Raw genomic sequence first — 23,915 nt, 5'->3', positions numbered from 1 at the left:
ACTTTTATCTTCAGCTTCTCTATCTACTTTAGAGAACTAATCTAATCTCATGGCTTCAGCTACTATTTATACATTAATGACTGTTAATTCATTACCTCTGGTCCTGCCTTCTTGCCCTAGTTCCAGTTTCATCATCACAACTGCTTATGACATTTCCACTCAGAATAACTCACTGTGTCTAAGACTGAATTCATCTCCCCCCAAAGCTGATTCCCCTTCCCAGTTTCTTTCTCTGTTTTGGTCAATGGCACTATCATTCTCTTGAAATTAACTTCGATTCCTTCTCTTTTCATCAGCTCCATCCAGTCAAACACCAAGTCCTTTGAGTGTGTTAAAATGTTTCCTATGTCTGTTCTATGTTCCCATTACCAACCACATCTCACATATTAATCACTGCAATAGTCTGCTGGCTGCCTCTAGGTTCTCCATAATCCAGTCCAGGCTACATAATGCTTTCAGACTAAATTATCACATTTCCTCTGCACAAAACCCTTCCACAGTTGCCCTTTCTCTTCCACATCTAATCTAAATCTTTTTGCCCAACTTCTGGAAGCCCTTCAGAATGTGGTTCTACCCTATTTCCCCATTGTTTATCGATACTGCAGTCTCTTCTTTAGGTCAGATGGATTCCTGGATGACCTATAAACAATGCCACACTTATGGCCTCTTCCCTGCCTGTTCATCAATCAACCAACCAAATTAACAAGCATTTATTAAGTATCTACTATGAGGCAAGCACTGTGTTAGCTTCTGGGAATGGAAAGACAAACATGATATTGTGCCTGGCCTCATAGAGTTACATTCTACTGGAGGAAATGGCATGTGCGTATCTAAAGCATATACAAACCAAATATAATAATTTCCTAAAGAAGGAGGGCAGGGCTAGGGGAAGTGGGGGTGGGGAGGTGGGAGATGAGATAATAGTTGGAGGTGGGGAATTAGGAAAGGACTCATGTAGGAGGTGGTGTGTGAGCTAACAACCTCTGAAGGAAACAAAGCATTCTAAGGGGCACAGGTGAGAGAAAGCGCCTTCTAGGTAAGGGGTACAGCTTATGAAAAGGCAGGAGATGGGAGAAAAAATGTCTTGTGTGAGAAACATGTTTGTCTAGGCCAAAGACTATGGGATGTAAAATATCATACAGCACTGTAGGAAGGAGCCATGTTTCAAAGGGCTTTAGATGCCAAATGGAGGAGCTTGGGTTTGATACCTGAGGTAACAAGAACCAATGGAATTTAATGAACAGGGGAATGACATGATCAGACCTGTGTTTTAGGAATATCACCTTGGCAGCTGCTTGACAAATGGATTAGAGATGGGAGAGACTTGAGGCAGGAAGACTAATGGGGAGATCTGCATTAGTTGAGACGAGACATGGTGAAGGTCTGAACTGTGGTAATGATCATGCAAGTGGATGGGAGGATAAAGATGTGAGAGATGTTGTGGAGTTGGAATTGACAAGAATTGGCATATGTGAGATAACTGAAAATGACTTCTGGATTGTAAAACTGCTTACTGGAAGGATGGTGGTGCTCTTGGCAGAAACAGAAGTCAGAAACAGGGATTGGTTTGGGGTAAAAGATAAATTTTGACCTGGATATGGAGAGGTTGAGAAGTATATGAAACATTGAGTCTGAAATACCTCTCAGGTAGTGAATGACGTGAATCTGGTGCTTGGAAGAAAGGCTGTGGTTGGCTATCTCAATCTAGAGATAACATATAAACTTGTGAGATCATGAAATCTGAGAGAAAGTATGTAGAGAGAAGCCCTGTGCTCTGACCTGAATTTTTCTCTAGATATCCAGTTTTCTAAATGAAATGCTCCCTGACCATTCACTGATATTTCTCTCCTGTCAATTCCCATGATCTCTGTGTGGCAATATACATTATCAACTGTCTTGTACTGTTCATTAATTACCTATGATATATTGGTCCTCTCTTCCTAATTAGATTCTAAGTTCTTCTGAAGTCAGGAATCCTGTTCCAGACGCATACTAGCTAGGTGACCCTAGACAAGTCAATTAAGCGTTATTATTTCCCCAACTATACAATGGGTATATGAGAATATAGTCAGAAGACTGTTGTAAGGATCAGCTAAGATAATGTATGTAAAGTACTCAGCAAACTTTAAGAACTATATAAATGTAAGCTATTACTACTAACTTTATATTCACCTTAGTACTTAGTATGTCTGTTAGAAGAATTTTCTCAAGCTTGATAAGGATAGGAATCTAAACACAGATACATAAAAAACAGTGCTTAGTCTTAAGACCAAAAAAACCTCAGATTTACTAAGCTTCCTACTATATGTGGTAAGGTAAGACACTGGGTAGCCAATGAAGGACTGCAAAAGGAAAAATGCTTTGGTGACCATTGAGTATGGGTTCATACGTAACTTGCAAAGTAGTCTTTGAGCAATGTGAAAAGTGAGGGCATAGTGTATCTGACACTGCCTCCCACATGGACTAATATCTAATCTTATTTTGGTATAAAAGTAAGTGGGATGTCTGATTTGTCAGGGGCCAGTGGGGTGGGAGACAGGGAGCAAGGGGATTCCAATCTGTATGATGTCATCCAAAGAAAGAAAAAAGATACATACCAGGACTAAAAGCAGCATTATATACAGTTCCTGAGTGACATGATATTTGATGTAACATAGTGGCGGTAGTAAGGTCCCAAATATTAATGATGCCTTCTTTGGTACCTGACACTAGGAGTGTACTTGCAGAATTTAAACTGATTGTATCTACCTAGGAAAGGAAGTATACTGATGAGCATCTCAGATGGAAACAAACAGGCATAACTACATTTCACTATGGAGCTGATTTAAAGATGTAGTTCTAATGTTAGTCACTCAACTTCGTACTACTGTCCACATTTTTTTCCCTCTTGGTGTGGTTAGTACAGATGTTTCCTAAGACCATCCTCTCAGAGGAAATAATTATTTTTATTTCTTAAAAATTAGAGATTAAGTTTTTTCTATGCTGCCAAAGAGGAAGTGTTGCTGGGATAAATGTGCTATTTGCTTGAAAACAAACTTGAACTCATGTTATTCTCAGAAAAATAAATCTGTAAGAGAAAAAACATCACAGTTGCCAAACTGTTTGAAATATGACTAACTCCTGATAGAAAACTTTAATCATTTACAGCATACACCATTCAGTATACATTTGTTGACTAAAAAAAAAAACCCACAATATAAGTATATGTAAATATATATCAATATACATATATACGCACATATATACATACACACATATATATATATATATATAATAGAGAGGCAATATAATATAGTCAAAGGAATGCTAGCTTAGAAATTAGGAGATTTGGGTTCTAGTCCTGGTCTCCCCCCAACCCTTCCCCTACACAGACAGACACACACATACACACAGTAGCATGTCAATGGGCAAGTAAAATTAATGATAAGTCTTAGTATCCTTAGAGGCAGCTATGTGGTACAGTGGATAGAACATCAAGCCTGGAGTCAGAAAGACCTGAGTTCAAATCCAACCTCAGACACTTACTAGCTATGTGACCCTAGACAAGTCAACCTTGTTTGCTTCAGTTTCCTCATCTGTAAAATGAGCTGGAGAAGGAAATGGCAGACCACTCTAGTATCTTGCCAAGAAAACCTCAGAGTTGGACGTGTTTGAAACAACTGAACAACTCAGTTTTCTCATCTGTAAAATGAGACAGGTGGATGAAATGATCCCTGTAGTCTCTTCAGACTCTAACATTCTATAGGACATCAATGGCAGATAAAACATTTGTTCTCTGAATAGTCTGTTAAAGTGTCCAAAAGCTCTATGCTGACTCAAGAATCCACATCTTAAATTTCTCCTCTATCTTCTGTTAGAAAGCAGTGAAATATGCAAAAAGTATGCAAAGCAGAAAAGAGCCAAAGAAGTCATGGATCAGGGACATTTTTAAAAGGCAGATAATGTCACCTGAAAAGCACAAAATCAGAATTTTTAAAATGTGTGTGTGTGTGTGTGTGTGTGTGTGAGAGAGAGAGAGAGAGAGAGAGAGAGAGAGAGAGACAGAGAGAGAGAGAGAGAGAGAGAGGCTATTATCTTAATTTCATTCTTGTCCCTACTCACACTGACATCATGTTCCAACTCAGCCAGCAGTTCAAAGTGATGTTTTTTGGTCCCTGTCATCTCCAAAGGAACACAGGACCATACCTAGAATGTAAGCATATTTTTAAGTATTCACTAAAGGCTGGTTGGACTAGGTATCTTTGAGGTCTTTCTAGCTCTAAAAGCATATGCATTCCACAACTTACTACTGGTGCTAGATATCTTAATTAAATATAGAAATCATGGTACTTTTTTATGGTTGCATACTATAAGAAACCCAAGGAGGCAATAATGTATTATATGTAGTGAAACACTGAATAGCTGGTTAAAAAAAAACAACAGCAAGTGCACATTTAAGAAATATTAAGATGACAATCGGTAGTATAATAGTTGGCATTATTCATAATATTCCAAGAGTTTCCATTTATATAGACACACACATATGTATGTATTTACCAACCTTCACTGTAGAGTCCCAAGATGCAGAATAGAGCCTGTTGTTATGCCAGGAGATTTTACTAACGGCATCATCATGCCCCATTAGTGTGTCTTGCCGTCTTCCAAATGCTATGGAATAAAAATAGCTTAAGAGAAAAGATAATAAGTGTTATTAAAATATCATTTCAGACTTATTTCACAGCTCTTTTAAATACATACTCAAGAAACATTACATTGTTAAATTTTGAATCTAAGTGGTTTACACAGCTGACTCTAGTTACAGACCATTTACTCCTGACCTGATAGACCTTTAAAATATGAATTAAAAATATAAAGATTAGTTGGCTATTTCATTTGGGCTCAAGCTTCAGTGTAACTTGACAGCATTTAGATTTAATTTCTGTATTGCTTCCTTTTTTTGTAATATTATCTCACAGTGTTTTTCTAACATGTCCTATTTGTACATTTTTAAAAAGACCACAAAGTTGTTTTTCTAAAATGAGGGAGGAAAGAGTCCCCTAAATTTCAATCTGCATCCTTCCAAGCCCTCATAATATTTTCAAAACAGTTGGCAATATCATGTATTAAAACAAAATGCAATGATACTCACACATTATTATCCCATGAAGAACTTATGACAGTGTTATCTCCTGGTAAAACTAAACAAGATGATAAAGCCTGAAATTTGTTTTAAAAAAAAGTTTTAACTTTGGTGATTTACAAATTATTCATAATGCTTTAAAACATGAAGGTGTAATCTCATAATGACATTTTGTTTCTTTTTCTTTTTGGAAAAAAAAGACTACCCATATTCTGTGTTCCACATTATTTATAGTAGTTACCTAACTATTAATTACCCTTCAAATTACCTATCTTCTTTATTAGCTAATCCCACTTCTCTTTTGACCTCCACCCTTCCCCTTCTCACCAGGCTAAGTAAGAAAACATGAACACAACAGATATCTAGGTATAATATCAAGTTCTGAAGATACTAGCACATCAGAACCTACTTTATGGAGAAACCATTTAGTCTAACAGTTTAAGAAAAAGTATGTACAAATTACTAGAGCTCTAATTGAGAAGCTGTTTCAATAAGAACCAAACTAGGACAGTTGGGCAGCTAGAAGAACCACATAACTGAGGATGCCCTGCCTCTCTGTCTGACTGTTCAAAGAGCTTCCTTAGATGATACAGGAATCAACAACTCCAAAATTTCTGATGAGAGAGGACTACCTAGCTTATCTGCACTGCCATTACCTCCTAAGATTTCTTTACCATCTGTCCTATCTCTACACCCCACAATCCCTCAGCACTACCATCTTTTTTTTTTTTTAGTGAGGCAATTGGGGTCAAGTGACTTGCCCAGAGTCACACAGCTAGGAAGTATTATGTGTCTGAGGCCGGATTTGAACTCAGGTCCTCCTGACTCCAGGGTCGGTGCTCTATCCACTGTGCCATCTAGCATCAGCACTACCATCTTAACTATGCATGTAACATATGGATCTCTGGGTCTTCCCATTTATCCTATCGTGATGATTTTATTCTGGGCCTTGCCATCTGCCCTACAGCTGAAGTTTGTTTTTACGAATTGTCTCCCCCATTGAGAATGTAAGCTCCTTAAGAACAAGTACTTTCTAGCTTTTTCTACATATGCCCTCAAAATATGGTCCAGTGTATGGCACATAGTACACACTTAATTGTTGCTTTTTCATCATTCATTCATTCATTCACTCACTCACTTCTAGGTTAAATACAATAGTATTAGAAAGAAAAAAAAACTGAAAGCACTTCAAAATGGACTAATTTAATAACCTAGACCAACACACAAAATGAATTTCTGTTGGGACAAATGAAAGAGAAATTAAATCTAGTATCAAATCACTACAGATGATCAAATTACTTTAACTGTACACTGATGTCCATCAAAACTCAATTAAAAAGAAAACTTAAAAAAAAAAACAAACCAAAACTTACAATTAACTCACTGCGGCAGCTAGGCACAGTGGATAGAGCACCTGTCCTGGAATCCAGAAGACCTGAGTTCAAATCCAGCTACAGACACTTGACACTTACTAGCTGTGTGACTCTGGGCAAGTCATTTAACCCCACTGCCTAGCCAATCCCTCCCCCAAAAAACAACAACAACAAAAACCAAACAAAACCCCAACAAACAAACAAAAAAACCACATACAAAAAAATTAACTCACCATATTTGAAAATGATATACTTCTTTGGAGTGTTCTGGATTCTTTTGAAAACATCTTCAAAGTAGAGTCTAATGCAATTATTGAAAACAGAAACATTCGAAAAAGGGTTTTTTAAAATTTTTTTGGAAATTATTTGTAAAAGCAATTAACATTGTTTTAAAAAAACATTTGAGTTTCATTGGGTATGGAAATCTATCTTACCCTCCAGGGAAATAGAGGGGAAGGGGATAAGAGAGCAGGGGAATGATAAAAGGGAGTGCAGATTGGGGGAGGGGGTAATCAGAAGCAAACACTTCTGAGGAGGGACAGGGTTAAAAGAGAGAATAAACAGGGGGTAGGATAGGAGTTTTTCACAACATGATTACTATGGAAGTGTTTTGCATGACTACACATGTATAACTTATATCAATCAAGTTGCTTGCCTTCTCAATGAGGGTGGGTGGGTGGGAGAAAGGGAGAAAATTTGGAACCCAAAGTTTTAAAAACAAGTATTAAAAATTGTTTTTCCCCCTCCCTCTCCATTGAGAAGGCAAGCAATTTGATACATATACATGTACAGTCATGCAAAACATGTTTCCATATTAGTCATGTTGTGAAAGAAAACACAGACCAAAAAAACAAGTAAAGAAAAAGTATGCTTCAATAATCTGTATTCAGTCAGTTCTGAGAAAGAACTTTATATCAATTAATGCTATATAATAACGGGATGGGCTAAGGTTTCTGTCCACTAAAATGTTTGTTCAAACAGAGGCAGAGTGGCTATCATAGATGTTGCAGAGGATTCTTGCACTAGGTAGGAGTGTGGCCTAAATCAGTGCTTCTTAAACCCTGTAGGTTGCAACCTACAGTTTAAGAAGCGCTGAAAGAGCTGTGAATGGAAAAAGCTTAAAAAGCCCTGGCCTAAATGACAACTGAGGTCTTCACCAACTCTACAATTCTATGATTTATCATTCTCTGCCAAAGAAAAGCATTTACAGAACCAAACTGAAATATTCTATTATTTTTCTCACATTTCAACATGATCAAACTAAAATCTGAAAACAAATATAACAGAAGTGAGTTTAAAGGCAGAAAGTGAACTTTTAAAATATGTTTAACTTATACTGTGTTAAATAATCCCACTACAATATAAAAAAAACCCTTGAAAAATAGTTTAATAATATTTCTGGACCTTACAATTATACTTTGACAGTCACGGGAAAGGAACCCCAATTAATGGTACCACTAATTTCCTGAAGGAGAATAATTCAGAGGCACATTATTCTAGCTTCTAACTTATTTGCTTATCACAAACTTTGAAACGTTCCTCAAATCCATTAAAATAATTTTTTAATACCACCATCTCTCTAAACCTTTTAGCACATGCAGTATTTGAGACATACAAAAACTTTAACGTCAAAATAAGCAACATAAAAGTTGTGAGAAAATGGTAGTCTTAACTTTATATTTTGTTTTGTATGCTACAACTTAGATGGAACTATAAAGAAAACCATATTGAAGTTCCTTGAAAGCATTTACATATTTTGTATAATATAGGTGGTTCTCTGACACTAACTTAAGAAAACAAAACAAAAAAAAATAAGATGCACTGAAAACACACTGACAATGAATTCTTTCCATGAGGCTATTGTCAGTCTTTTATTTATGTCCTAACTTGGATGCCTCATTATGGCCCTGAGGGGACTCCAATGGAACACAAGGGCCTGCCACGCTTCTAAGATGGGTCTGGCAATGGACCACAAAGCTGCTGTCTACAGAGAAGTGTATTAACCTTCAGAGAAGCTCAGCACCAATGCTGGCCACAGGCTGAGAAATTTTTATTCACAGGCCATATGCTTAAAAAGTAGCTGCAAACTGTTTTGGCAGAAGGAGTATCCATCCATATCAATGAAAATTATAGATCATGAAGATACTGAAGAAAACAGAAACCCTTACTGTGCTTCACAACTATTTTGGGGTGGCTGGGAGTTAAGGGACTATAAATCTTCCACCACTGGGTCTAGATCCCATTTAAGAGGTATTCCAACCATGCTTTCTACATGGTTTACTTTAGAATTCAAACCACAGTCCTTTGGTCTTTTTCAGGAATATGCCATGTTACATTTATTAGTTAATGAAATGTAACAAAATAAACTTGAGAGGGACTAGGGCGAAAGAAACTATAATTTTCTTTTTCTAATTACCTACCTAGAAGATAATTTTCTTAGGATCAAAAATTTCTACCATGTAATAGAGGTGATAAAGCCAAAGATGAATACAGGAGTTAACCTCATATGTGATTTTTCCCGGGTTCTCCCCTGTGGCAAAATTATCTATCGGGGTCCCCTGCTACGTGGGCCTGGCCAGCTTTTCTTCAAGTCTTTTGCCACGCAGGGTAAGCTAATATAAAGGGCACTGAAAATGTCCTTGAGACTTCTTGCTCCCCAAGGCTTCTGATCAAAATTCCGGCAGTACACCAACACACTAGCACAGGATGGCTATGTCCTCACTAAATATCCTGCAGCTATCATGACTAAGTAAACCTTTTTTTGCTCACTGTTTAGATGGACAAGTATTTTATTTTTGTTCCAGTCTTGAATCTGAGCTACCAGACTGACTCATGACCAACCCTGGACTATTACCTCCCCATACTCAAAAACATTAAACAATGAAAATAATAATAGAATAATAGAATGTTTAGATTGTATGCATATCAGTAACATGGATTCTTTAAAAGAAATGAGCAAATAGTAAAAATAAACATTTTCAAATTTTTGTATATCTTACTGACAAATCAAGAAGCATAATAATACTTGGTTAAACTTTAAGATTCAAGAGCTTGAAGCAAGGAATGTCAAGATTTAGAGGATCATACAAAGATTAAAGAAGGAGCTTAAACTAACTGTGTCAGACTAGCCCAGCTAAGGATACAAAGCCCTATTTAAAGATGCCTTTAACAGTGTAAAGACTGGGGTTATAGCAAAACACAAATGAATGAACATCCTGGCAAAAGATCATTGCTTCCTTCTCTCATAAGAACAGCCTTTGTATAACTTGGGAGACTAAAGAGCCTAGTGAAGAATCAGAGTGTTAACTTCCTTTGACTGGCTTTATAATCATGTCTGTCCTCTGTGGGAATCTGCTTTTGAATAGCTGAAGTAGGCATTTTTGTGCACGTAAAAGGGATGAAAAATCATGAATGATAAAATATTGTGCTAAAAAAGTATCTAGCAGCAGTATAGTGGCTTATTTGATAGTGTTTGGTAGAAAAGTACAAGTTTCTGGATTAATGGAACAGAAATAAAGCTTAACAGGATATAGAATTAAAGAATAGGTTGCTAAATTAAAAATATCCTTCCTAAAATTAACTTTCCAGAAATCCAAAAATCTAAAAAGGGAATAGATAAAATACTAAAAATCAAGTAAGATACCAGGGAAAGCAGAGATATTCACATTTACATATTTTCTTGCTTAAGTCCATCCTAGAGATAATAAACTTATATAATTAATCTTTTTTTAATGTACCTATCAACTAGCTATTTTATAGTATTTCAGGAATCTTGTTAAGGTATAACAGTATGAATGATATATGGACAGCAATCTCTTTAGACAATTTCCCTCCTTTCCTTTTTGTCATAATTGTTTCTTTGTGTCTTCAGAATTTCATTCCTGAAAGCCTTCCATTCCTCCTGGGTTGACTCTGATTTTGGTAGAGAGGGAATGCTCCAGATGATAGCCCAATAAATTAAGAAATTATATGGGACAGATGAAAAGGCATTAATTCTATGGTTGGAGAATCTGGATTCAAATCTCACGTTGGATGCTTATTCCCTGGGTGACTGTGAGAAATTAATTTTCTCTGGGTCTCAGCAGCCTGTACAGATGGCCTCTGAGGTCCCTTCTACTTCTAGACCTATGAGTCTCTAAGTTTCAAGCTAACTCTTTCTACCTTGTAAATTGCCCAAAGAAATTTTTAAAAAGAAAAAAAAAAGGAGAAATCTAAGCTAAATCAGAAAAACAAAGAATAGGTAGGAATTTCTACTTATCAGCTGAACAAAACAGTACAGAATATAGTCCTCTGAGACTTATATTCTCTGCTTTCTGGTTTCTTCCCTGTGTAAAGGATTCTGAGTTGGGAAAACTGAATTTCAGGTTTAGACATGTTGTTCGGATTCACCTCTCAGTTTTTACATCACGAGACGAACCTTGAGATGTTGTGAAGACTGAAGACCCATTAAAAGAGACTGCTATTCCAGTAATTGCCCTGTTTAAAAACAATTTTACAGATCAGTTATTATCCATATTTGTAAGGCATTTACGCTGTCCTTCAAGTCCTATGACCCTATTTCTTCTTATGCCTCCCTACCTTTACTCTTCCTTTCTGGGTTCCCAACTCTTCTGTCCTAAGCAAATTTATTAATTGTTGCTCAATTATCCCATGTCAGCTTATATCCTTTTGCTCTACAAATATTCTAAGGCTAGGAAACATTTCTCTTCAAGTCACCTAGCCAGTTTCAAACAATCATTCACACAATTCTACTTTCTCCATAATATTTTTTCTATGCGGGAAGTGGAGGATTTCCTCTACCCCACTGAAGTGAAAACAATAAGCATGTGAATTTGCCACTAGACATGCTCTGCAGATCTATGACGTTCTAGGTGTCTATATAGTTGCCCGTGTTTCCGTGTGTTCTTTGAAGGGTTTGATTACATTTGCATTGCCATCTGCTTGAAGCTCCAAGAGGGCAAAATGTCAGTTTGGAATAAAATAACACAGGGCTGCTGTGTTTAAGATACCACTGTTTAACCAAGGCTATTCTCCTCTGAATCATTTCTCTAGTAATGGTAGTACTTGTGCCCTCAAATGAATGGCATCCATTTGAGACAGACAAGAGATCATAAGATTACAGTTTATGGCCATGGGACATCTGGTCCCTGCCACACTTCTCTAGCCTTAGCAAACTCTATGCTCTGAGCTCACTGGCTACAAGCATATTCAACAAATGAGTTCTGATGAAACAATTCCGACAAGCTAAAGTTCTCATTCCCTAAAATGCTCACCCCACCCCCGATTACACCAACTTTTAATAGAAAAAGAATCTTAAAGCATCCCTGATGAGATTTATGAACAGAAAATGGCTCAAGAGTATAAAACCTGCCAACCACAATCACTATTCGGCTAAGATCAGCACTGTAGCTTCCTTCCCCTATGTTCTTCTCCTGAAAAGTGATAATCATAATTTCAAAACCTGTACAAAGGAACTGAGGGGGTTTCTGAAAACCTTAAAATTATTTACAGAGAGAAGAAACTGCTGGTAAGAGTACAGAGGGAAGAAGGATAGTGAAGTGGAAAAGGAAAACCCAGAAGATCTGGGTTAAATCCTGGACATGCCATTTACTATAATCTGTATGACCTTGGTCAAGTCATTTAACTCCTGGATTTCAGTTTCTTCCTCTGTAAAATGAGGGAGTTTCATTTGATTATTTCTAAGAAACTTTCAACTCTAAATCTATGGTCATAATAATAGATAAATACCATACATGGGTCAAGGTGGAAGCCTTGACATCTAGGAGTGGGGTCTAAGATACACTTACTTTAATTCCCTTTTCCACACTTTTTACTGAGAGCAGGAAAGTACTTAGAAACGTAAACATCACAAAATGTTAAAGCTGGAAATGTCCTGAAAGATAATTTCATTTAAGCCATTTCTTAGAAAGGTAAGAAAACTGAGGCCATGGGGTTTAAATGACTTGCTCAAAGTCACCCAGCTTGGCAGGGACCCACTCTCCTGATAGTGTTCAGCTTCTCTCCTAAGAATCCTAGGTTCTAATACTTACTCTTCCACTTCTTTATGTAAGTAAGTCACTTAACCTCTCTGGGTCTCAGTTTTTTCAACTATAAAATGAGGAGGTAGAACTAAGTTATAAAATCTTGTTATCATTCAGCGCAGTGATCCAAAAAAATGGACTCAGGGCCACATTTTACCCTAGGTCACCACACATACCCTTTGGGATGGAATAATCGCTTTTCTTAATTCTGATGAACACGTGAATAGGTTAACAACATAGGTTTCAAAATCTTAACTTTTGCAAAGTCTACCAGCTGGCCAATATTCAAGTTAAGACTTACTCTTTGTGAATTTTATAGCTCTCATGCAGCTTCAGTTTGGTGATGTTATTCCAGGCAAGTGTTCTGCTTTCCTCAGTCAGGTCTTCAAATGACTCTTCACCTGGAGAGACTAAGTCACTGCCAAATTAATTATAACTAAAAAAACCAACTATTCCCCTCTCTCCCCCCCAAATCCTTAATGCCTCTAAATACACAATGCTTTACTGTTGTAATACTCAGGGGAAGATGTTAGCAACAATGTGACTAGGTTCTGAATTCCAGGAGCATATCCTGTGAAGACTGAATTTTTTCAGCACTTATCACTGGTTTGTTGTCTCTTAGACCTGCTAACCTTCAAATGCAAAGGTCTTTTTTTTTCCCCAATGCTCATTCTCCTTGACCTCTCCGAAGCATCTGACACTACTGACCATTTTACTCCTACTCCTCTAGGTTTTCTTCCTTTCCCTCTAACTTCTGTGTGTCTTCCCCCTAACCTCTTAAGATGGCTGTTCACTAAGATTCTGTCCTCAGCTGCTTTCTATCTCTCCCTTGGCAATCTCATTCATTCTCATAGATAGCTTCAACTATCACCTCTAAATGGATGATTTAAAACTCTTTATCTGCAGCCCTGATCTCTGTAAGAGACAAACCTGTGTCTGAAGCTGCTTAAATGAAAACTTGACATGTACCAAAGAGGCTTATTATATTTTCCCAAAACCTGTTCCTCCTTTTCTGACTCCTCTATTTCTATCAAGGTGCCTGCTTCTCATAGTCCAACAATGGTTGTTATCTTTGACTCTTCCCCATCCTCACACATCCAATCAGCCACAAACTTTTCAATTATATGTTCACAGTATCTCACAACCAATCCATTCCCTTTTGTTCCAACTGCTACCATTTTAGTACAGAATCTCATCATCATGCACCTGAACTGCTGCCTTCTAATAGCCTCCCAAAAGCCATACACCCCCTCCCTCCCATACTCTTTCTCTTCCAATCCATTCATCACACCCCTGCCAGACTCATCTTCTTTGTTTGTTTGGTCATGTTTTGTTCAAAACTCTTCAGTGATTCCCTACTTAGTAAAGTCTGACCTCTTTACCTTGGCATTCAAGGCTAACTACAATTTAACTGCCTTATCTCATGCGACTTTCATGTGTGGTCTATATTTTAGCAAAACTTTAATCATCATTCCATAAGTCCCCATTTACTACTGATTACTGAATCAATACAGCCCTTGTCTATGCTGTCCCTTGTATAAAAAAATGGCTTTTTGTGCTCTTCATCTGTGGAATTTCTACCCAGTCTATAAAGCCTAACTCAAATTTATCACATCTTCCATGAAAGCTTTTCTGAACCTTCCACTCTATAATGACCTTTCCCACTCCTCAGAATTCACATAGGACTTTTATACCCCTCTAATGCGCTTACACAAATACCTAAAATACAAAATGATAAATAATGTATGTTATATTCCCTCTATTAATCTGTAAGTTTCATAAGGATAAGGACTGTCTTCTCTAAATGTTGTTATCTTCTCCAATAGCTAATACAGGGCATCAACACGGTAGGTACTTGAAAATCTGTGATTTGAATAGAAATGAAAAATATGACAAGAATCCATTTCCTAGCCAACAGGATTTCTTTGCACATATTCCTTGCCTGCTGAAATTCAAGACAACATGGTTCACAGGATAATACACTAGATCTGAAGTCAGCGAGACCCGGGTGCAAATTCCACCTCAGACACTGAGAAGCTGTGCAACTAGGAAAAAATCACAACCTTCTTCAATTTCTTCATCTGTAAAGATGTTGGATTCAATGACTCTAGTACCTGTCAGCTCTAACCTGATGATCCTATGAACTGACTAAAGAACTAAATTTTTTGATTACTAGCTGCTTTTGTTTATTTATTCACTTCTCCTCTGGCTTCTGTTATTTTAAGCTGGCAGTCCTTTTACTTTTGCTTTCCTGATGGGTTGGAGGCACTCAACTTTCTAAAATAATCAGCAGTTTTAGGTAGCACGATCACATATGACAGTGGTTACAGACAATATGACTAAGCATCAATGTATAAATATCACCATCAAGTAATTCTATGTATAACTTCACATTTTTAGAGCTTTATAGGCCTCATAACGGGCAACTAAATTCACTGGATGTTAACTGAAAAAATTTAAGAGAAATCTGAGAAAGGGCACAGTGTGGTATTTGCAATTTACCTACCTCAAATATGCCTGAGAATATATTCTCATTTTAGGAAATGAGAATGAAGGAACATAAGGAGGTTACTTATATAACATCTACCACAGTGCTGGGCACACTTAATAATTATTTGTTGAATGAAAGATTTTGTCTCTTGGCCCACAAGAAGGAATGGAATTTAGTTGTTGCTGACTTCATTTCTGGGCAGTATTGTTAAGGGGGGGTGGGGGGGATGGAGAAGGGGAGGAGGAGAGGTTGGGGAGGGATTCTACCAAAGGAAAAAAAATCATAGCCATATGTAAACACAGGGAAGGGAGGAACCAGAAATCAAAACTAGGGTTGCTGGACAAAGGAACCAAGGAAAGAGAAAAGGCACTATATTCATGAAGCACTAACAATCTCAGCTAAGCTAAAAGAATAATGCCCCAAATAAAAGTAATTAGATTTCTCTACAGTCATTGACTTAAACCAACAACTGTTCATGATTTAGAAGAAAAGCATTAAGTTGGCAGAAACAAAAAAAACCTACTCTGAGCAATGCAAAAGCTCACTTCTTATCCAATCTCCACTTCTAAGAATCTAGATTATGAAAGGGAGTCAAAAGGAAGTACATGAGTTCTCTATAAATTTACCTGGAGAATCTGCTAAGGAAGCACTCTGACTGGAGGGCCGTGGCAAGCTTTTAACCTTTGTGGTGATTCTTCGAGGATGAGGTATCACAAATAGTTGTTTTGGTGTCTGCCCGAATTCTAAGATTTGGGTCAGCATAGCTACTTTTTCATCAGGATCCGCTATACTTTTAGGTAAAACACAAAATAATTTTGGGAGCTATTACATTATGAGTTTCTTAAAAACATTTAATTTAGATAATACATAGTGACAGAAAGACAAGTTAGCTGTATATCTCCTACCTCCTAGTGATTTCTCTGTCATCTGACATTACAGCATGTTGTATTTATTATAATTTATATTCTATTTATTTTTGTCTCATCAAAGACACTGTACTGTACATTGAACTCTAAGCACACTGAAGGCAGGGGCTTAGCCACATTTATTTTGGATCTGCTGCAGTATCTAGTATAGCACACTGCACATAAGAGGTAATTAATAAGTATTGTACACAAATGAAATCTGATTTGTGATGATGTACATGTCATCAAATATGACTCATTAAAACTGTTTTATCTTTGGTGAGTAGTACATCTAAAAGATTAACATGTAAGAACATTGCATTCCTCATGCCAGTAAAGAGACACTTTAAAAAACGCAGCCATTTCAGTACCTGTTCAAGTCGACGCCTCCTTCATAGGTGAGGGGATGAAATACTAAAAGAAGAGATGCAATGTTTAACTGAAAATATATAAATTCCCATCATATATACCTACCACATACTCAAAACTTAAAGAGGTCAAGAGTTAAAAACTTCAAAACCTAATTCTCAGAGAACCTAGATTTTTGATTTTTATTTTAGCATACTAGACTCATACTAGACCCCAATAAATAGCAAATACCTTTAAAACAAGAATTAAATTGTCAGCCTGGACGACCTGTTGTTTTAGTGCTATTTTTTCAGTCATCAAGAATGTATTATTCTCTCATTAAGGGACTTGACTCAATAGCCTGAACTGTAGTCTGAATGGTAATGGTATTGTAGTGTCCCATCATATGAGCATTCTGGACTAAATGGCTCTCATTTCTTATATCTTCCCCACCCCTCTAAACCTCCTCCCACTCCCACCCCTACCCCCCAAGAAGTTCTGAGGAGAGAAAAAGTAAATCCAAAGAGAACACAAATGGCTACTTTCAATTTAATTAAAAGCAGATGCTAATAGGTTTCTAGAGGAATCCAAGTTCTTTGCTACCATAGTTGATTGGGTTATAATCAGAGCTGCTGAAAAGCTGAGGAGAAGGGAATACAAACAAGATGAAAGACTATTAAAAATCATATAGGGGGCAGCTAGATGGCGCAGTGGATAGAGCACTGGCCCCCTGGATTCAGGAGGACCTGAGTTCAAATGTGACCTCAGACACATAGCACTAGCTGTGTGACCCTGGGCAAGTCATTTAACCCCGTTGCCTAACCAAAAACAAGACAGAACAAAAAAAATCATATGAAGCCTTTCAGGGTTACAAAGCTGAAGTTCTCTAGTTATAGTTAAATTTCATTGAATTTTCTGTTTTCTCATTGTTTTTTTTCTTTTTTTTTGGCTAGGCAATGGGGTTAAGTGACTTGCCCAGGGTCACGCAGCTAGTATGTGTTATGTGTCTGAGGCCGTATTTGAACTCAGGTCCTCCTGAATCCAGGGCCGGTGCTCTATACACTGCGCCATCTAGCTGCCCCTTCTCATTGTTAATTAGCATCCAGTTTAGTTGACTGACTTTTCCCTTGAAGAACTAAAATTATTCATAGAGATCTCTGATTTTTTCCAATCTACATTTTTAGTCCCCTTTTGTAAAAACTTTAGTGACTCCCTACTGCTTCTAAGAAAAAATATAAACTTTGCAGTCTGGCTTTTAGGGGCCTTCACAATCTAGCTCTAATCAACCTTTCCACTCATCTCACATGATTTTCCTTCATGTACTTTACACTACAGCGAAACTGGACTACTGGCTAATCCATGAACTTGACACCCATCCCCTATCCCTATACCTTTGCACAAACTATCTTCCATGCTTGAAATGCACTCTTTCCTCACCTCTCCCTCTCATAATCCTAATCTTCAGGTACTACCCTGACCTCTCCCTCCCCACACACTGTCCGCTTAACTGTGTATTCACTTGTTTGTGTTCATTTTGTATCCCTAAGGTAAATGTAAGCTCCTTAAAGGCAAGGACTGTTTGGCTTTTGTTTTTGTGTCCTTAGCACCTAGCACTAGGTTCTGCAAAAAGGAGGTGTTTAATCAGTATTGGATTGTTTTCACTAAATGATATGAAAGACATTTCAATGGATTTGCTACATACTATTATGGGCTCCAATAGCTTCATTTCCTTTTTGCTTGTAGCCAAATATTAGATCAATCCATTCATGAAGATGCTCTGACACATAATTGCTTTCTAATGCTTCTTTACTTTTCTGAAGAAAGTCTTTAGGACCTGTTAGAACAAAATGAATAGAAAACTGATCCTGGAGTCTCCATTCTTCTTTTCTCTCACTTCATTTCCTTCTCATCCAGTCAGTTTTATGTAGAGTATCTGTTTTATGTACAGACAGGGCAGACAAACCTTTGATGAGATTCTATTTTCATTCATTTATTATATTAAAGCCACATAAATAATGGGCAAGAATTATTTTCACAAAATTCAATCTTCTCAAAATATAAACCCCCTTCATTTATCCTAGAAACATGAAAGACTTTAGGTCCTAAACAGTGGTACTGTCTTCAGCAATGCCCCCCTTAAAGATTGTTTTATTTTCATTCAAGTATACTATAAATAACAAAAAGATACTTACAGAAATATCTACAATTATTCTGAACAACAAAGCTTCCTAAGACTCTGCTGATCCCATTTACCTGATGCCCATGGTGGAAGTTGTACATCATCAACCATTTTGCCTCCTTGCCTCTTTCCCAAATCCAATTTCAAATTATTGACTAAGAAGCTGAAATCATCACCATAAAATTCTGGAATCAGCTGAAAGTTTCATGGGGAAAAAGCAAACAAACACCAAACACTATTAAAGGCCATTAGTCAGAAACCATTATGTGGTGAATCATCAGCTTTCTTCTTTACTGACCTCTTTAAAATCAGTTGCACCATCCAAGCAGTTTTTCCAAGTTTCTGCAATACTAAATATAATAAAACAATACAATTCAGGCTCACCAAGAAAGTTTCAGAATTTTGGTCTCTTAAGTTTCACATATTCAATACTGAAAAATAAAGTCTGTTTTAATATCACACCTCAAAAATATATATAAGAGGGATATTTATGACAAACCTATTGAACATTCTGTCTGCATGATCAAATCTTCCATTCTGAAGGCAAAGCATATGCTCCGGGGCTGGAAAGAAAAGTCAAAGAACTAAGTCTGATCATTCAGTCATTTGGCATCCAAGTGCATCAAAACTTAACGGGAAGCCACAAAAATGAATCTTACCAATCCTAACAAGATAAAAGAGCACATAGCCTGGGGAAGAATAATGACTTCCATACATAAATTTTGGCTCTGGCATTTCCTGGTAGCGTATCTGTAGCATAGGAAAGAAAATATTTTTCTTAGTCAGCAATGAAAAAAAGAGCAGCTCCTGTGCTCACAAAGAAAATGAGATCGTAGAAAATGTGCCTCAAAGAGATTTGATATGCTAGAGGGGACTGAGGGTATAATGGAGATAAGGCAGAAAGGAAAACATTTTTTTCCTGATTTATTTCTCAAAATATGAGGGGAGAGAATATTCAAGGACAAATATGCAAATACTACTAACAAAGGCTGCTGGAAGCCATTAGTTTTGTGTTTTCCTATCTACAGGGACACATAGTTACTTTATATAGAATGCAACTTCTGCAACACCAAAGATCTGTAGTTATTAAGATCAGTTTGAACTTATCACACTGAAAGGCACATGGAACTGGCTGTGACTTAGCCCACTAGGAACTTGTCATTGAAGATTTGTAGGACAGAAAGAAAAGATGGGCTAGTCACATAGCAAGGTTGAGAGGACTCTAGGAAGGCCTCCAGCACACTGCATGAACTTTCAGGAGATGTATGAAATTAACACAACAGGTTATAATCTGCGTCTTTGGAAAGCTTCCAAATCAGATGAGATCACAGATCCATTTAAGCATCTGAGTGAGATTATTTCTGTTTGGACTGGGCAGCTAAGTGGCAGAGTGGATAGAGCACTGGGCCTGAAGTTAGGAAGATTCATCTTTAAATCTGGCCTCAGATACTTACTAGCTGTGTGACAACAGGTAAGTCACTTAACCCAATTTGCCTCAGTTTCCTCATCTGTAAAATGACCTGGAGAAGGAAATGGCAAACCACTCCAGTATCTCTGCCAAGAAAACCCCAAGTGGGATCACAAAGAGTCAGATACAAATGAAAAAACGACTCAACAATAAGATTAGATTACTGACTTTCCTGGTGTCCATCTAGTGATCGAATGGGCAGAAATGCTGCAGTAAGTGAGGTTATGGAAGACCGAGGGGAAATGACTTCAGGGTACTTACTCTCCCTGCTTCTTCTCATATTTCTTGCTCATTATTTGAGAAGTAAATATGCCTTGGTCACTAGAGGAAAGGATGAAAATGGTTCAAGGAATCTCTGACTGAATAAGACATCAAGGTTCAACTTACCAATAATCTTTCTAGCCTTTCCTTATTCAGTGCACCTATTGGTTTACTAAGATCCCGGAAGGTTTCAGGATTTGACAAATCTAAAAAACACAACACACAAATTCTGCTGCTATTTGTGTAGTACATCTACTAAAGAAACCAAATCAATTTCCCCTTCCCCCTGACTTTCCTAGGCTCTAGACAAAAAGGCAATATCCTAATTTTGGGTCAATATAATGTTAAATATCTATCGAACTGAAATGAAAATGGTCACTGAGATGGCACAGAGTAAAGAAGAAAGTCATCATAATTTCTGGTATAATAAGTTATTAACATTCATTAAAGTGTGGGGCCTCTAAATATCAATGACATCCTGGAGACTGATTAAAAACCACCCAAAGAAAAAAAGGTGATGGTCTAACTGAAACAAAAAATGCATTCCAACTAAAACAAGAGAATGGATTTCCTAACCACAAGTTGCTTTGCCTTGTTTCACAACTTCAGTGCAAATTGTGAGAGAAGTATGGGGACATGATTTTATCATTGAGAAATAAGTCCCTGTACACTTTTAGGATGTTAACATTAACTCTGCCTCTCAAAATGAACAACTAAAGTGATTTGGTACTTATGAGTAGAGTATGACGGCCATGTATCATTTGTGTGTATGAGTTTTAAAGAATGTGCATGAGAATGATTTCTAATTTATTTCAAAAGAAAAACATACATTTATTCAATACTGGTACTTATCCCAGTGGCAAAGGCTGCAGCTTCTCCACACCTTAGTAAACAGAGATGTGGTAATGGGGGCAGCTAGGTGGTGCAGTGGATAGAGCACCAGCGCTGAAGTCAGGAGGACCTCAGTTCAAATCCAGCCTCAGAATAAACACTTGACACTAGCTGTGTGACCCTGGGCAAGTCACTTAACCCCAATTGCCTAAAAACAAAACCAAAACAAAAACCAAAAAAACACAAAAAAAACCAAGAGATGTGGTAATGTCAATTCTACCACCTCTATCAAAAAAAAAAAGTACTTTTTGAAAGCCTACCTTTTGATGATGAGCCCCTCTAAATCTAACTAGGTTATTACTACAATAGATAAGTTCAATGATAGCCCATCTTTGAAGTCTTTCTAGCTTTGCAAGACCTGTCAGAGTTTGTGCTTATGTCCCCAAAGTGACTTCTATGCCATGATCAGATATCAAAGCAGTACTCTGGTAACATGTTTGTTTTTAAAGCAATACATAAATAGATATTAAAAGCCTCTAAATAACTAACATGGAGCTGACATGGACCTTAGAGGTCATCTAGCGATCTCATTTTACAGATAAAGAAAATGAGGTCCAGAGGGGTTAAGTGGCTTCCAAGTGGCAGTGGCAGGATTAGAATCCAGGTTCTGTAACTGGAAATTCTATGCTCTTTCTACTGCATCACAATAATGTGCAAAGAAATCTATTATCATCTTGCCAGTACTGAGACATTGAAACTGAGGATCTAGCATCTCCATCTTTGGATAAATGAATGAATGAAGCATTTATTAAGTGCTCACTATGTGCAAAGCACTGTGCTAAGGGCTGGGGATACAAACAGAAAAGTAAGACAACCACTGCTGTCCAGAAGCTCACACAGGGGAGGTTTCAACTCTTTAGTCAGTTGGAAAGGCCCTGTGGTCCTCAGGGTACAGTGGCAACACAGGTGGGGATGCCTCTTTTTAAATGTTATTTCCACTGAAAAAAATCCTATCATGTTCTTGGGTTAAACCATTTGTCACAGGGCTAAAAGCACAGCTGTATTCAAGGCTAAAGGATTCAAAGTCTTGGGCTGTCTATCAGCTTTTGAAGGCAGATGAAGGCATGGTGGTGGCAGTAGTTTGACTTGCCTGGCACACGACGACTCCTATCTCTGCCTCAGGTACCCACTGCTTCACCTGGGCTGGCCCTGTGAGAGGTGGTTGTTTGGCAGTGGGTTCCCTGTTCCACATAGAGACTGACCCCCCCAGAGGATGAAGCAGGACTAAAATTTAGCACTTAGCCAAGTGCCTAGCATAATAAAGGTGCTTAATAAATGTTCACTGACTAATTAAAATATACCTCTAAAGTAATAGGGGTTGGACTAGATGACCACAAAGTTCCCCTCCAGCTCTTAATTTAGGATCTTTAAGTATGGCCAATGAGTGTTCATTTCTTAACATAGCAATCAAAAGCTGAAAAACAAAGACAACATATCATCAACATAATTCCCCCAAAGAATTAATTTTTCTTCTTTAAAAAATAAAGGCAACCACTTCCTTATTAGTATCTGTAAAGAACTTTGCAAATCTTTTATCACTTTTTTTCTTGGGGGGGTGTTGGGGGGAAGGTTAATCTCAGACATGTGATTTCATCTATATAGGAAACTCCCAGTGTTGAAATTATCCCCACAGATGCTGAGGGGCAACTTAACTACAAATGTGTGCCCAAGTTGCTAGTATGTGTCAGAGGTGTAACCTGAAGCCAGGTCTTCCTGATTCTAAGGATGACCAGCTAGCTATCCAGTACAACATCCCCCCTCTTTTGCAAACCTTTGAGTGTTATACCAGTGTCAGTCATTATTATCTGAATATAAGTACGCTATTTACCTAATTCTGCACTGAAATAATCATTTATTATCCATGGAAACACAGGATACTGGGAGAGGTCATTACAGCTCCGATCAGCTAGGTTGTTGAGGTGCAGAAGATACTGATAATTAGAGATATGCCCTCGCTGCCACTGCAACATGTAACTTTCCGCAGTATGCTCTGTAATGTGGTTTTCTAAAGAGAAAAAAAAAGCCATTGGGAGGCAAAGCATTTGTTTCCAGATAACTGAGCAATTAGTACAACCAATATGGGAATTTTAAAGGTAGGGTAATTAGTTTATTTTCACCATTTTTATCTTCTGCTTAGACTATAAATTGCTCTAAGGCTCTCTCTTAAATGTTAGTGAAATTCTTATAACATGTAAAATATTTCAGGGTTCCCACAAAGGAGCTCAACTCACATTACTTAAAAAATTAAGTCAACACATAGCTGGCAAAGAATCCTACCCAACTAGCCTCTAAGGAAGTGTCACATCACCTCTGGCATTTGATAACAAGGTTCTTTTAATACAAAAACATGGGGGGAAAGCCTTCTTTCCTTTTTTTTCTTTCAAACTTGGAAGAGGAAAACTGCTGATTATTTGCCAATGACTACATTGTGATTGTACAAGAGGCAGCAGGAAGAAAACAAGGCTGTTCATTTGAGAAAATATGCTGAAAAAGATCTTTCACCAAATAGCAATGTTTCTCATACTGGTGCACAAAGACTATGGAAAGCAAATATTAAAAACACCACCACCACCAAAAAACACCAAAAAACATACCAACAAAAACTGCATTATACCAAACACCAGTCAGACCCTGAATCTGGGGTAAATTCATTGGCTTTTCCATGTTCTTTAGCAAATTTACTTTTCAGTTATTTTATTTGTTTACTGGGGGTATCAGTTCTCCGTATCTCACCCAGGCTTGAAGTGCGATAGTCAGACATGGGCCTGACACAACTGCTGATCAGAACAGAAGCTTTTGACCTGCTCCATTTATGGCTTCCTTACACAATCTGGTGGGC

The 23,915-nt window shown here is 37.5% G+C and overlaps 1 protein-coding gene across 9 annotated transcripts in view; it reads right to left on the bottom strand.

The window, feature by feature from the left end:
• The window catches only part of NSMAF (neutral sphingomyelinase activation associated factor), a 66,581-nt gene that overhangs the window by 3,070 nt on the left and 39,596 nt on the right, over positions 1–23,915 (bottom strand). For 2 of the 9 annotated variants that reach the window (XM_021005902.2, XM_021005901.2), the window contains 16 exons: positions 22,905–23,081; positions 20,312–20,391; positions 19,116–19,206; positions 18,956–19,019; positions 18,755–18,806; positions 18,531–18,651; positions 17,980–18,111; positions 16,301–16,343; positions 15,651–15,814; positions 12,835–12,943; positions 10,910–10,968; positions 6,726–6,793; positions 5,129–5,196; positions 4,541–4,664; positions 4,102–4,185; positions 2,598–2,748 (listed from right to left, as the gene is read on the bottom strand). In XM_021005902.2, the coding sequence (XP_020861561.1) occupies positions 2,598–2,748; positions 4,102–4,185; positions 4,541–4,664; positions 5,129–5,196; positions 6,726–6,793; positions 10,910–10,968; positions 12,835–12,943; positions 15,651–15,814; positions 16,301–16,343; positions 17,980–18,111; positions 18,531–18,651; positions 18,755–18,806; positions 18,956–19,019; positions 19,116–19,206; positions 20,312–20,391; positions 22,905–23,081 (1,587 nt within the window). The other 7 variants (XM_078153402.1, XM_021005900.2, XM_078153403.1 and 4 more) reach the window with 7 other exon arrangements.

This window comes from Phascolarctos cinereus, unplaced genomic scaffold, assembly GCF_003287225.1.
Source record: "Phascolarctos cinereus isolate Bilbo 61053 unplaced genomic scaffold, phaCin_HiC Scaffold_4;HRSCAF=312, whole genome shotgun sequence".
Classification (NCBI taxonomy): Eukaryota; Metazoa; Chordata; class Mammalia; order Diprotodontia; family Phascolarctidae; genus Phascolarctos; species Phascolarctos cinereus.
Note: the sequence above shows the minus strand (reverse complement) of the source record. Positions and strands in the feature narration are given on the sequence as shown.